Below are 15,443 nucleotides of genomic sequence, written 5' to 3'. Positions count from 1 at the left end.
GATCTCAAAACACTGATGATTACACGAGCAGCGTAGGAAGGCGTGTGTAATTGCTTAGAAAGGTCAGGTGTTACTATACACAGGCTCAGTGGTTTTCCATTGGAGCAGCATAAAGTCCAGCCTGTTAGAAAATGGCTTTCTCTGAAAGGTCACCGAAAACGTTTCTGCCTACCTCCTCCTCTTGTACTGACCTTCTTTATGTAGGACATGAGACTCTAAGCACTTAACCACTGCTGACCAGTGCAAAAGTGCACATGCTTATCCCCTAAACATGGTATCATTAGTTTGCACTGGTTTCGCAAATTTAATTTACCTGCAAGTCCCTAGTAGAGTGCACTACCTGTGCCCTGGGTCTGTAAATGAAATGCTACTAGAGGGCCTTCAGCATGGATGGTGCCACCCACAAAAGTAGTCCTTTCAACATGTTCCAGGCCTGCTACTGCAGAGCCTGTGTGTGCAGTTTAACTGCCACTTCCACTTGGCATTTAAAACCCTTTGCCAAGCCTTAAACTCCTCTTTTATTACACGTCACCCCTAAGTTCGGCCCTTGATAGCCCGTAGGGCAGGGTGCTGTGTATGTAAAAGACAGGACATACTTTTACAATTTGCATGTCCAGGTAGTGAAAAATGACTACATTCGTTTTTCACTACTGCAAAGCCAATTCCTCTCATCGTTTATCATTGGGAATTCCTTAATATACTTTTAAGCTGCAATTAATAAAAGAAAGGAGTAGCAGTGTTATGGTTTATATCATTGGAATGGTAATGATAAATCCTCTTTACTGGTAAAGTTGGATCTAACTTTACTATTTTATAAATGCCACTTCTAGAAATTGGACATTTTTCTCTGCTCTTACAGCTCTGTATGCCTGCAGCCTGTCTCGAATATTGGTCTGGGGTGTGTGACAGATTCACTTTGTGCCTTCCCTCTAGACAGCCACAAAACACAGAAAGGTTGAATGTGTCTAAGTGCCTATCTGCATTCTGATTGCACACCCTCGGCAGGATGGAAGAAAGAGATGACACTTACACCTGAAGGGGCAGGGTCCTGTCCCCATACAAAGGGCTGATTACCCCTTACAGGTAGTCTAGAGCTAGGGCTAGGAAAAAAGGGCTTCTGTGCACTTCAAACCCAGCAAGCTCTTGGCGAACACTTTGGTTGTAAAGCAGAGTCCAGCTCTCCTCAGCAGGGTCAGACAAGAGCAGGGCAGGCACAGCTGAAAAGCAGGCCTTCCAGATCAGCAGTCCAGCAGGGTGTCAGTCCTTGATGCAGCAGAGCAGTTCTTCTGAAAGAGTTCAGTTACAGGTCCAGAAATATTCGATTGGGGGGGGGGGGGGTCAGAGACCCAGTACTTATACCCAGATGTTATTTGAAGTGGGTGTGACTTCAAAGAAGGCTCACCATTGCTATTTTTTTTTAAGTAAATGTTATCCTCTTCCATTAAGAGAACTGAGGCAAGTCTCAAGGTTAAGCTTTAGAGAAACAAAAGATAAACAAATAGCAACAATGCAATAGACAAATAAATGATGATAAAAGTTCATAACAATAATATGATACAATAGTGTGATACACTTAAAGGAACAAAGATATGCACCAATACCTGACACTCTGCAAGTCTGGAATCTTCATCGATCATCAGTCTCTGCACCTTTTCCAGCTGCTTCTTCAGTAATGCCAGACTACCCAGAAGACGGGGCTGAGGAGAAAACCAGGGTGTCAGAAGCTGTTTGCTCTGGAGCCCCGAGGTACCAGAGGCTCAGACGGTTTCAATGCTTCTGGTGATCTAAAATTAGTCTAGCTCATAGTGTTAACAGGCCACTTGACCTTCTGTCAAAAACTAGAAATATACAGGCTAAGAGAGAAAAAGGTGCAAAATGTTGCTTAGGCAGCAATGGATAAGGTATGAAGAGAGTAATCTTATTATGTGACATTTCCTATATTATATGTGATGTTATGGCACCATTATCTATGCAAGGATGCTAGTCAAATTATTAGTTGCATGGAAGTGCAGCTGGCATGTACTCCCAAAGCAACTGCTTCCTCTTTGGGAGAAAAAGAGCTTGGCAACACTTCCACGATGCCATGAGGCTATGGCAGAACTTATGTAAACCTTGAATCTACTGCTCCAAGTGGGTGTTCATTTCCAGGTCTCACATAAATAGACTTTTGCAAGAGAGTACATTTCAAGTAGCAGGAGAGTTTAGAAGCCGGAATAGGACAGCAACATGCTGAATTTAAGTTGTCAAAAACGTACAGAATTGTCCAGAAGAAGGCATCAGATTGTCAACAGATCCTAGAATGCTGAAACCTGTTGATACTAAATCATGGGTGAATAATTCTGTGTACTCCATGTTCAGACAGTTTTGATGGGAAAATGACACTCCACCTGCGTTTTAAAACCAGTCTTCTGAATAACTGACAACCACCAATACATAAGTGGCTGTCATTCAGTCTGTGTGTTGTACTGGTGCCTGTAGTGAAAGCTGCTCACATAAGCATAGCAGGTACAGAAACAATGATTTACAATGCAAGCTTCACTGTTCATTAAGTGAGAATAGTTTGTGGTGCTGAAGCCTGGCCTCAGGACAAGCAACCATGTCCTGTATCTGTGGGGAGTGTGTGAGAAGCTTACTACTGTATGTTAGGGGAGCTTACATTGTGGATACCTAGACTGTATCTACTCAGTGTAGTGTGCATATGCAGTAGGTGTTTGTACTGGACCTGCTCTGTGAGTAAGGAAGCCTACCACAGTGGTTAATTATAATGTACCTGTTTTTACCAGAGATGGCTGTATTGCAATTGTTCTATGCAAATAAAGTAAGTGTGTGTAAGTGTTTTTAAGTGTGTGTTTGTGTGTGTGTGTGTGTGTGTGTGTCCCGTCGTCGTCACCCCCCCCCCCCCCGCCCCTCTCCACGCAGTGGGGCCTGGACTCTGTCCTCACAGTGTGGGTCTGGACTCGGTCCTCACAGTGTGGGTTAACCTAGTCAGAACCTGATAAACACTATCTTTGTGAGGGCCAGTCGCAGTAGTGTGTTTAGGTACTTTTGTGCAAGTGTATAGAAACACTAAAAGTGCAGTTAGAGATGCCTCTGTCTACTTTATAACAGCAGCGGTGGTGGCAGAAGAGATGGTATGTTTCCTTTACATGGGAAGCATGCACAGAAGATGCGTGTGCTATTCCTGTTGCATCAGTGTTGAAAGCTTGCACTATGGATGTCTGTGCTGTACCTGTTCTGTGTGTAAGGGCGCTCCATCCTGTGAATACAATCTAAGGGAATTTTGCACTGCAGGTTTCTGTGATGTGCCTAATATTTATGAGAGAAGCTTGCACTGAAAATGCCTGTTTTGTAGTTGTTGACCAAGTGTGGTTGGTGTGTCACAGGTCTGAGACTTGTAACGCTTCACTGTGGTTTCTGATTGTTTACTCTTGACAAAAATATATAAGAAACAGACAGTTTTGTCTCTCTGTGCTTGCACCTCTCCTTGGAAGATTCACATACAAAAAGGCAACATGCTGTCACTCATGATGACTGGCATGCCGATCACCAGATAACTATCCAGTGGGCTGATCAGAAAACTGAACAAAAATTTCTGCACAGACATGGCTGTAGGACTGGCCCGGTGGTCATCTGTTTGTATGCTGGCATGGGGACTGCTCCAAAATGTTACGGATACTGCAAATACTGCAAATAAGCAGTAGCTGAAGGCAGCTGAACCAAAGTCCAACTCTAGGTATATTGTGTATTATCTTATAAAATCATGAAGTGGTCTGTCTAGTACAGAACTAAAAAGGAGCCAGAATGAATAACGTGGTGGCCAGCAATCGAAACCGGGCAGTGGGAGGCAGAGAAAAAAAATAACAATCTTCCTCAATATAAAGTGGATCAGAGCATTTCTGCCCCAGCACTGAACATTTGCATGGAAGCTGGATGGGTACACTTAATGAATTATTTCGTATTAAAATAATATATATTTTTTCTGAAAACAAAATATAATTTTGTTTTATAAGAGAGGCTATTTATAAAGGTATTTTTCTACTGTGTAAACAAATGGAGGAAACTAAACAGGGCAATTTTTAGCGGGGTCCAGTGTATACGCCAGTGAACTATAGCAACAAAAAGAATAAACTGTTCCCCAAAGGAGGAAAGTAGCAAAACTAAGTAACCAAGCAAAAGTGGGCAGCGCACAAACGAAAAGGGGGAGGGGAGGGATTTCCCTGTTCGGAACTGAAACTCTGGCTTCTTCCTGACCTTTACGTGCGGGTAGGTCTATGGCGTGATCCGGCCAACGGACAGGTACCAACCATCCTGGTGTCAGCACACTTAAGAAAACCGGTGAAGCCCTCCTGGGTCGTAGTAGGGTCCAACCCAGATTGAGCAGGACCTCTTGGCCTGTATCCCTACTTCTAGTGGAAGGTAGTATTTGCCACTTTCCCTCTGTGTAGTACTTTTTCACTGTTGGTCCTGACTAATTGCTTTTACAGCATGAAACATGTTGACCTTTAGGTGGATCTAACACTGCTGGATCATTGCACCAGAGTGTTTTTCCGCCTCACTGTTTTTAGTAAGGTGGTGAACCACACCAATAAAACTTGCCGTGGATTTACCAACCTTTTTTAACTCTCACCAATTATTCACACACTTCTACACATCCCCTGAAGCCCTCATTCCCACATGCACCGACTAGCAGGAACAGAAGGTCTCCGATAAAAAGCCCCTTTATGGGTTCCCGATAGACATTGCAGCGCCAGTCTAACGAGGAGTAAAACCCATATGATGAAGCATGACACCTAGCTTGCTGGGTGTGTGAGGGTTTCAGTTCCGAACAGGGAAATTCCTCCCCCCCCCCGCCCCCCCCCCCTCCCTCACCCCTCCCCCTTTTCGCTTCTGCGCTGCCCACTTTTGCTTGATTACTTAGTTTTGCTACTTTCATCCTTTGGGGAACAGTGTATTCTTTTTGTTGCTATTTTTCTTTTGTTACTTTTTTGGAATGTTGTATGTGTATACTCAGCAATTGGTCAGAGGTATGTATTGCTCATGAAATTATACAGAAAGATAGAAATTGAAGGAGACTGTTGAGAGATTCAGCTCTTTAACTCTTCCTTTTTCGAGGTTGTACCTCAAGGGATTTAGGATTACAGATTCTCGGTTTTTTAAGATAATTACTTTCTCTCTTAAGCTCTGCTACCTTCTCAGTACTGCTCCTCTTCTATTTTTGCTGGCTTTAAATATATGCATGTATCATAGTAAAAATAGATGCCTTCTACAATATGCCCATTTCACTAAGGTGGGTATGTAATGCAAAAATTGGAAATCAGCTTAATAAGGGTTACACTTGCACTTCAAGTAAATGTCAGACTTTCTAAGGAGTCCTAATGAATTCCAAGAATACTCAAACTTGCTAAAATTACCCAGATGCAATATCCACTACATGGTAATGTCTACATTAGATCACACTCTGTGGCATGGAAACATATTCTGTTAGTGTAAGTACTGTGGTTTGGAGATGTAATCGTTAGCATTATGCCCAACTCTGGTAAGTCAGTTAAATGCTTTTATTCGGCATATGGCCATAAAAAGATGAACGTTAATGAAGCTTTATCACAATCATACAGATGAAGGGTTAAAAACACAAAATAAAACACAATTGTAAGTAAAATTCTTAACACAGTCATGTGGCCGTGATATCATAAGACATGTAGCTCAAATTTAAACAGGGTTAAAAACGTTGACCAATGATTCAAGATAAGCGTAGACTCAAATATGAAGTTAAGATAGGACCATGATTTCTCAAGAATTGCTGTAATTCATTGATCTTCTGATGGGAAAAGATTGTTGTACATTGCATAAGACAGCTAGACAACAAAATTCAGAATCTAAAAGTTGGAGGCGATGCGAAAAAAACCATTTAAGTCACATACATAAACCATCAAAAGAAGTAACCTATCTGTAGATGACAGCATGAACTGCTGGCTGCAAATCCTAAAACAGCACATACCTTGTGATCCTGGACAGCGTCCTGTATGAGAGCCACACTGTGCGTTCTGTGATGATGGGAGTCCCGGCAGACCAAACACATAGGGGTTCCATCGGTCCGGCAGAAGAACAGGCAACTCTCCCCATGCTCCGCACATGGGTTCACTGGCACAGGCAGCGTCTTTGACCGTTGAATCATTTCCACTATGTTTGCCATTCTTTTATTGGGCTTAAGGTCACTGCTCCGGAACAGCTGCCTGCATTCTGGGCACAAGGCGAGCTTATTCTCCATCTCCTCCTTCTTTATGTACTCTGTGATGCAGTGGAGGCAGAACGTGTGACCACAGTCAATAGTTATAGGGTCAGTGAAATAATCTAAACAGATGGAACAAGTCACTTCCTCTTCAAGGCTGGGTGAAGCTGCTGCTGCTGCTGCCACCGCCATGGTCAGCTTTGGTTTTACTTCTTACAGGTGAAAGGTTATGCCTATAGAATGTGTGGATGTAAGACTCTTCTTTCTGATGCAGAACCGTGCGGGAACGATGACACTTCTTTGCTATGGACACCCAACCAGTCTCCACCGTCCCACCTGGAAGTTGATGGCACCTGCCGAAAGCAATAATAGAAACAACTGAGTGTCACCACTAGTGAATGTGACAGCCAGGATGGAAAGGTGAGGGGTTAGGATAAATATATGTAGTAGGAAACTGGTGGATATAGCACATGACAGAACAACCATGTTTGAAGACTGATAGACCACAGCATGAGATAGCGAAGATTAAGGAATGTGTTAGCAGGAAAGAGAGCTTGGGCAGAAACTCAAGAGTGCACGTGTTAGGCCAACAGACAAAACCATGGAGGGCTCCCTGTAAGTGCAGCTAATACTCACCACCCTACTCTGGTTTTTAAAATGGACTTTTCTCTTGGACTATATCTGACGACTATATACTTGGATAGGATGATCTGGTCTTTCCTAACAACTGTGGTATCCAACTGCATGAAATTCTAGCCCACGTATCACCCAGTGACCACTCGCCAGTCCATACAAGGATGCATTTAATGCAAGGTCTTCTTGAAGACATTTTCTCCACATCAACACTCCTCATGCCCTCTTCTTCCAAGGAGATTGGAGCCAATCCTTTCCTTTGATAGGCTAAGGCATAACTTAAAGCTGCAACATATCTTCTCCTGACACCTTGATAAGTTCACACTCAACACTCGTTGAAATCTTCTAAAAGTGAGCCTCAGCTTGGTAGAATGTCTAACAACCCCCACTTCCCAACCTGGGCCTAATAGACCTCTCAAAGGATGCGGAATCCCAGGACTTAAAAATGGTTCCAGGGGTATTAAACGCAAACTAGCAGCCCTTTAAGCATATTCAGTAAGATTTGTAAGCTTGTAATCTTGAAAGTTCAACCGCACATCAAAGGACAAGTGTACAGGACTGCTCTGTAATATTACAATGCAACAGATCTCCTAAAGGGGACCACACCACTCCACTTTGCCCTGTGGGAGCTAATTTCCTTTTTAAAAATGGTGCCTAATTTAGGTTTGCTTTAATCGACATCATTAGGTCGCATATGGCTGCGGCCTTTAAGACGGTGGGTTTATTTCTGTGCAGGAGCCCTGCACGTTCATTCAGTTTCACAAAATCATTTAATTCAACAGAAAACCATGGTTTCTCCTTGCATGTAACAAATAATGTTTCACTAGCTTCCTCTAGAATGGATGTTCTGATACTGTAACATAACATGTCGAAGTTATGTGTAAATACAGCTTACTGTTTCTTTTGTGTTTTGCATTAATAACACATGATGTGTGCCGTTAGTGTACGTATTGTGTTATTTTACACAACGACGTGATTGGTACTTTGGAATATTTCAGTGCTGCACATTTACATAACATTGTGCTACGAAAATTGAGTGCTTTGACTAAAACAGTGTTTCATTCTGTATTTATCTTGTTACATTTGCCAGAGCTTCAAAGACAGAGGTCAAATGTCAGGCTATGTCGTCTGGCAAATTGCCAAAGTTTGTGTTTAGATGTGTTCAATAATTGTATTAGTTCAAGCTTTTCAGTCTTCAAAATATCATCACATTTTAATAAGTCAGATGTAAATTTTCTTGTAGACCAGAAAGATACATCCATAATCTTTGCATATAAATTCCAACCGTCCCTATGCATTTCGGGCTGGTATAGCCCTTCGTCAGGGGAATGGTCTGTAAATCAAGAGAATAAACAAACTCAATAGCGAGAAGACATCTCCACATATTCAAAGCATAACACTGTAAGGATGTGCTGGTATCAATAAACAGCAAACGTATTAGCAGTACATCCATGATGACTATAAACAAAAGCAATGCGTTACCCCAAATTGTATCGTGGTACAGAAACGTGTGGCTAAACAGTGCAAGAAAAACCATGGAAAATCAGGTTTAAACCCACGTATACAGCGGTGTAAATAAGTAGGGGTGACTGTCTTGTGAAAATGATGTCGAGCCAAAAGTGAAGAGGAATCAAGAAAACAGGTGAAATAACGTAAGCGGAAGGTGAAATAGACCACTTCCTCAATGAACTTTCCAATATACAAGTTACAGACTCTGGAGAATACTGGCTGTGCACGATTGACGTTAAAGCGTTATATACATCCATTCCGCACAACTTGGGAATTGAAGCGATTGAAAACGCTATCTTAAACTCAGATATCAATCCTGGACTTCAACCATTTCTTATGGAACTACTTGTTTTCACACTTTATCAAAGTTATTTTGTTTGGGGAGACACATGCTACCTTCAGCTCAATGGAACTTCGATGGGCAATTGTGCCGCCCCTGTCTATGCAAACCTTTTCATGCATCACTTCGAACAGAATAACATCTTGAACCTACCAGAATGGACACAATCAGTAAAAAAGTACATGCGTTACATTGATGACATTTTTCTGTTATGGTCAGGAACGGAAATTGATTTGTTACATTTCTTGGAGAAATTGAACACCCTGAATGACCGGATACAATTTACTTGGAACTACGAACAGTGAACAGTGAACTACCTTGATGTTCAAATAATATTTGAGAATAACAAATTTCGTACCACTGTGTACAGGAAGGACAAGGACCGCAATAGTACTTTGCATTACAATAGTTTTCACAGACAAAATCTGAAGAACAATCTTCCTCTGTCTCAACTAATGAGGATCAAACGCATAGTATCCAACGACATGGATGGAGACCAACAGATGGATGTCACGTGCCAAAGGTTCATTGACCGTAGATATCCTGATACCATCGTGAACAACGCCAAACTCAAATGTCAACAAATGAAAAGAGAAGATCTTTTGATATCCAAACACAAAACGCCCCAAAAATGCATGACTGTTGTTTCGAAATATTCCATTTTGAGTAACAGATACCGAAATATCATTATGAAACACTGGTCCCTGCTCAGCAAGGAACCGGACTTCAGAGGACTCTTTGAAGAAAAACCCATATTTGCTCACACCCGTGGACCCAATATCAAGGAGCTCTTAACCTCATCCAAACCGGCATGTTCACCATCTAAATTCAAGGGATTACAGCCTTGCTACAGCTGTAGCAATTGTAACAATGTAATCAGAGGTAATGTCTTATACCATCCGATGAAAGGCCATAAAATTAAACTCAAAGTGAATGCGACATGCAACACGTCTAATGTGATTTACTTACTGAAATGCCCGTGTGGCTTATGTTATGTAGGCCACACGGAAAGGAAGATAAGGACCAGAATTCTGGAACACAAAAGCAACATAAGAACAGCCAACACAAAATAGTCTGTTGCTTCACATTTTCTTGATCGAAGACATAATGTAGCTCAGCTACAGTTCATGGTTTTGGAAAATGTTGTGAACAAGGAAGGCATGAACCCCAAAACCAAACTACTGCAGAGGGAGAACTTTTGGATTCGATACTGGAGCACGATGAAGCCCACGGGGCTGAATGACCGCATGGAATTTTTCTGTTATCTGTGACCCTTTACATTTGATATTGATTTTCTCATGAACAGACTGCATTTTTCTGTTAACTATGAATTACTTTCGCCTTCTGATTTTGGAATACCCCATTGATTTATCTTCTGTGCCTACGTTAGGTATCACGTTTTACAGCACCCTTTAACTTTCTTCACATTTATCTGTTGTCTTTGATGTACTTTTCTTCCTATTTGTCTTTTCTTTATCCGTTCTTATCATTTCTTAGTGTTTTCGGTGGTTTTCCACCACTCCAATATGGCCCCTATTTTGATTCTCGGACATTTCTTAGCCCGTCTTCACTGTTTATTATGTACCCGGAAGCGTCGCTTTTAAATCACAGCGCACGCTTACCGGCAACACAGATGGATCCGGATACTTTTCGCCCGGACTGCATTATTTAACTATTAAGTCTTGATATGCCCGTTGCATGTTTATCTTCTGATTTCCGAATCACGGACCGCGTGATTTCGGCCGTGTGGAACCTTGGTTGTTTACTCTCCATTTCCGAGCACCCTTAGTATTCTGCCTCTATACGCCACGGTTTGTTTACTTTTTGCTCACTCTATTTCACCTTCCGCTTACGTTATTTCACCCGTTTTCTTGATTCCGCTTCACTTTTGGCTCGACATCATTTTCACAAGACAGTCACCCCTACTTATTTACACCGCTGTATACGTGGGTTTAAACCTGATTTTCCATGGTTTTTCTTGCACTGTTAAGCCACACGTTTCTGTACCACGATACAATTTGGGGTAACGCATTGCTTTTGTTTATAGTCATCATGGATGTACTGCTAATACGTTTGCTGTTTATTGATACCAGTACATCCTTACAGTGTTATGCTTTGAATATGTGGAGATGTCTTCTCGCCATTGAGTTCGTTTATTCTCTTGATTTACAGACCATTCCCCTGACGAAGGGCTATACCAGCCCGAAATGCATTGGGACGGTTGGAATTTATATGCAAAGATTATGGATGTTTCTTTCTGATCTACAAGAAAATTCACATCTGACTTATTAAAATGTGATGATATTTTGAAGACTGAAAAGCCCGAAATAATACAATCATTGAACACATCTAAACACAAACTTTGGTTTGTTTGAACTTCTTTATACCTCTTGGTCATTTAAAGCAGTGCACTGGGGGACAACTCCCATTGGGAATTGCTACATTTGATACTTACTTCGACGCTGTGCTGTCCAGACAGCGAAACCTTAGATTGCACGCAACAACCTTGAACCTGTTTGAAATTTTCCAGTTTAAATTACGGTGCGTGTCTCCCACGACACATGTCTGACAAATTGCAGCAATTTTTTTTATTGTGGAGACGGAGGTTTATACAGTAGGTCCTCTAACTTTGCAGTCAGAGAAAGAACTGTGAATTAATTATGTGAGTGACAATATTGCTGGGGTACAGAGTGTGTGAAAGGAAAAGCTGTAGGATGTCCTTTTCTGTAACACACAACAAAATAAAAACACCTGTAAATGAACTGTATATTTCAGGGTTAGGAAAGTAAAAATGAAGCACATTTATTGTAATTATGATGTGTGGAGAATTAAATCTATAAATAGGATTAAAACAAACCAAGATACTTTACTGGTGATGTATCTATGATAAATATTCACTGAAACCCGATGTCAACATATAATTTCTGAGCACTATAGTTTTATCAGCAAAGTTGCATGTCTGTGCAAATTTAGTGGCCATTTCAATGGAAATGTGCTGTATGGTCTCTAAATGACAGTATGCTGCCACACGCTGCTATAGTTACATAAAAAAATTAAATTAAAAAAATTACCAGCCTCATTTTCATTTTTTTAGATAGGTGAGTCGCAGCACCGTCATTCTAAAAAGTGGGTCGTGGATCTAAAAAGTATGGAAAACACTGGTCTAAAACATTACTAAAGATGTGTTATTATGGGAAACAGCCTGCATTTTATAGATTTTAATTTTAGCCCCAAGACAGTGAGGGTTGGAGAATGGATGCAGCAAAGCTTAGCTTTGGACTTTGAATGTGATTGACTGTTGCTACATACCTTTGGCTAACGACCGCTGACCACTCTCCCAGTCTTCAACAGGGGAGGGCGGTGGACTGGAACGCATGCCTCACAGTCTATCAGGTATTGCAGGCGAGCTGGAACAATGAAAAAACCTGGCTGTCTTCTAGCCACGCAGGGCAAGAAACCACAATTCCCAGAGCCTGTGAGCTGCGTCGCGCACGCACAGGAAGTAATCAAAGAAATCACCCAGAAGGCTATGAAAACCTGCAGCGTCAGGAAAGACGCCGGAGATTATCCTATTCGGGTTGGCGATTCCAGGACTTCGGAGTCGGATCCGCTCTTGCTTTCTGTGCGGGAAGGGTGTCGTTGACACCACCTCTAATTCTATTACGCCTAGGCCTTTTATTTGAAAAGACCACTCGACCTTTGATTTGCCTACAGACTCTCTTTACCTTACTTCCACAGGAGCCCTGATCTCAGTTCGGAATAGGGCACTGGAACTTAAGGGAGATTTTTGTCATTCTTGGATACTGCCAATCCGGCAGACTACGAAAATACCAGGTGGTACAGTCAGCTGCAAAATAGCGAACTATATAAATTACTTTCCATGAAGTGTATGCAGCAAAAAAACGTATTCATATATGTGTGATGTAACATGCATTCCATTGGAGTGATACCGAGAGTATTCTTGTATTCATTTATGTTGATGTGTTACATATGGTGTGTTTTGTTGTTCGTCTTCTAGCAGGTGGAAACAGTGAGAGGTGGTAGCTAAGCATAATCCTTCCTCCCTTGTGAAGCTTAAACATACACCACTATTGGTGGGTATGATTCACATTACCGATAAAGGCGTTATTTGTTTATGTGTATACCTATGGGGAAAAGCCTTATAATCCTGGTTTCTGTTCACAGTATATGCACAGTGATTGAGTCCATACCTCTGCGGCTCAGAAAGACAAACACAAAATTATCAACTTTTGGAAGGTTATGACGAAAGCTAATCATCCTTCCTAAAAGTATTTTCCTTTACAGGTATATAAAGAAGTTTTTCATAAAAAACTCTGTTCTGTTGTTAGATGTGGTATTGGGAGTCAGTTGCTCTAAATAAGTCTTTCGTTTTCACAGGTTGACCACCTTAAGCTTCCGTGCTATAATGGCAAACCGGTATTAAGGGTGTCAATAGGTGGACCCATTTGAGCAACAAACCAACCCGCGAGAGGCCTCCGAGGGAATCACGACAACAGTAGATCAGTCTGATTGAAACTTAGGGCGAGGGTACACTTTGGTTTATGATTTTACTATTGGATTATGCGAATTCACTTGATGATTAACTAATAAATTTGCTTTCAGAAATAATTATTTGCTTATTTGAATAAATGAACAGAAATGAGATTAGCGTATCAAGCCTTTTTAGGTCTCGCCTACGCAGCACGCATGAGCTGCATAGGAAAAAGACCTGTAGCAATCGCTACGGTTTTTGTCCCAAAAACGTGCACGCGTTGCATTGCCTTCAATGGCGACGCATGCACCTTGGACAATTCCCTTGTGGGAGCGAGCTTTCAAACCTGCTCGCTCCCACAAGGGTAACAGGCGCAGGCCCCCTCCTCTCTTCCCTCCCCCTGCTGCCTCTCAAACTTGTTTGTTTACCTTTCCCGCTGCCTGTTCCCACTCGGCGCCTCCAGGCTCTCTGTTCTCATGCACAGACAAAGAAAGAGTATTGTTGCTCGTTCTCTCTAATTCTTTAACGCGCTCTCTCGTCTGTGCTTACTCATTAAAAGAAATCGATTTGTCCCTTTGATCGTCTGCTGTGAACAGGGCGCAGTTTCATTCGTTTTAACCTCTTATTTCATTTATTTCCTCTTGCAGGGTTTCCAGTTTTAATGATGCTGTAATTCCCGACTCTCCATGTTTCATGGTTTCTCGACAACACTTTTCTATTTACAGCACCATAGAAAAGGCTGGTAAATGTATCTGTCGCCCCTTCCTCCTCTTTAAATAGTATAGGCGAATGTATTTTGTGGACGGATCCGTGCACAGGTAGAGGTGGGTCTGCCATACAGAGAGTTCGTTGGTCTAGGTAATTCTCACATGTTAAAGCAAAACATGTCTCGCCTCTTAAGACGGTAAAGAAAACAGATCTTTATGCAAAGGTTCAGAGACTTAAGTCTCTCACCAGAATATGGTCCTTTGATAGATCTCTGAAAGGCCTGACCTATTGCATTTTTTAATGCTTGTTTAAGTTGCAAAGAGGAAACTACTGGAGTCCTTGTTCTTGTCCGGTGGAGCAAATGCAGGAGGGGCAATAAACCAGGTTGGACCAACCTCCAGTTCATATGCAGAGCCACATGTGCGCCATGGGGAAGGGAACAACAGCGTGCAGCAGCCATGGTAAATTGAAGTGCGCCCTTGCATAAACAACGTACGTATTGCGCCTACCCTTCCATTCCGAAAATGCTCAGCACCACATTGATCTACTTCCTGGACTGTTGTTCCCTACTCTGCCAGTAGCTAGCACGCCCTTAGTGAAACACCAGCCTCCAACACTACGAAGTACAATTCCCCAACATACAGAGAGCCATTTGCTATAAATAATGTACTATGCGCTGGTGGTTCAGCTCTGCACTGTTACTTTCTGCTTTCATGAACATATCTCCGCTCAAATCATACATACATGTACACAAGAACAAAAGCATGGCCTTATCTCTGCTCTTTTCATGTGATAAACAGTATCTCCAGGAAAGCAGAGCCGTGGCAGCTGAAAGCCTGGAAGGAAAATGACCAGGAGCACAGCTATGCCTTTGGAGAACAGCTTGAGTCTTGCTTGCCACGGGTAATGTGTCGCCCTGCATCAGGGCTGCCTGCTGAAATTAGAAGGTGCAGAAGGACTAAATTATACGGCCATGCTGTCTAAATTATGTGGCTTAAATAGGCAAATTATGTGGCAGAATACACCACATTTTGATAACATTACCTTATTTTGTTCTAACTTGTATGCGCGTTAACAGTATCTGAGCAAATGTTTCGCCTCATTTGTACCACTTTGGCACTTAAATTCATCTGTAAGTAACAGAAAGGTAAGCAGGCAACCTTTGCAAACGACCTTCCACTGCTTTGCTCCTGGTTTGGTTTTGACTATAACCATCATTGCAGAGGCTAAATCAATATAGTTAGTTAAGTACTGGAGTAACATGGCTCCAGTTTGAATGTCAGTGTAATCTGAGATGCATAATTTGCTTTTACTTAACACATAATTTAGATAAATCTACAGTAAAATGTTGTTCTTTGTTGCTGCCTAATCCAAATAACCCTGATACAAGTAAGGATATGCAGGACTCTTCTGGCCTGTCCTAAGGATGATAAAACATATAGGCGCACTCAATATTACACAAGTAAAGCAAGTGAAATGTATAGCAATACAATAGTGACGCACCTAAAAGAAATTCACAGGTATTTCTTTCT

General features: G+C 41.8%; 1 protein-coding gene across 2 annotated transcripts in view; it reads right to left on the bottom strand.

Annotated features, from left to right (window-relative positions):
• Window positions 1-15,443, bottom strand: part of LOC147717671 (E3 ubiquitin-protein ligase TRIM39-like) — a 94,248-nt gene that overhangs the window by 66,287 nt on the left and 12,518 nt on the right. For both annotated transcript variants that reach the window (XM_086924462.1, XM_086924463.1), the window contains exons 2-3: window positions 5,999-6,582; window positions 1,602-1,697 (exon numbers count right to left, since the gene is read on the bottom strand). In XM_086924462.1, coding sequence (XP_086780588.1) covers window positions 1,602-1,697; window positions 5,999-6,421 — 519 coding nt within the window. In that variant the 5' untranslated portion in view covers window positions 6,422-6,582. The remainder of the gene's footprint in view (window positions 1-1,601; window positions 1,698-5,998; window positions 6,583-15,443) is intronic.

This window comes from Lissotriton vulgaris, chromosome 5 (assembly GCF_964263255.1).
Source record: "Lissotriton vulgaris chromosome 5, aLisVul1.2, whole genome shotgun sequence".
In the NCBI taxonomy this organism is placed as follows: domain Eukaryota; kingdom Metazoa; phylum Chordata; class Amphibia; order Caudata; family Salamandridae; genus Lissotriton; species Lissotriton vulgaris.
Note: the sequence above shows the minus strand (reverse complement) of the source record. Positions and strands in the feature narration are given on the sequence as shown.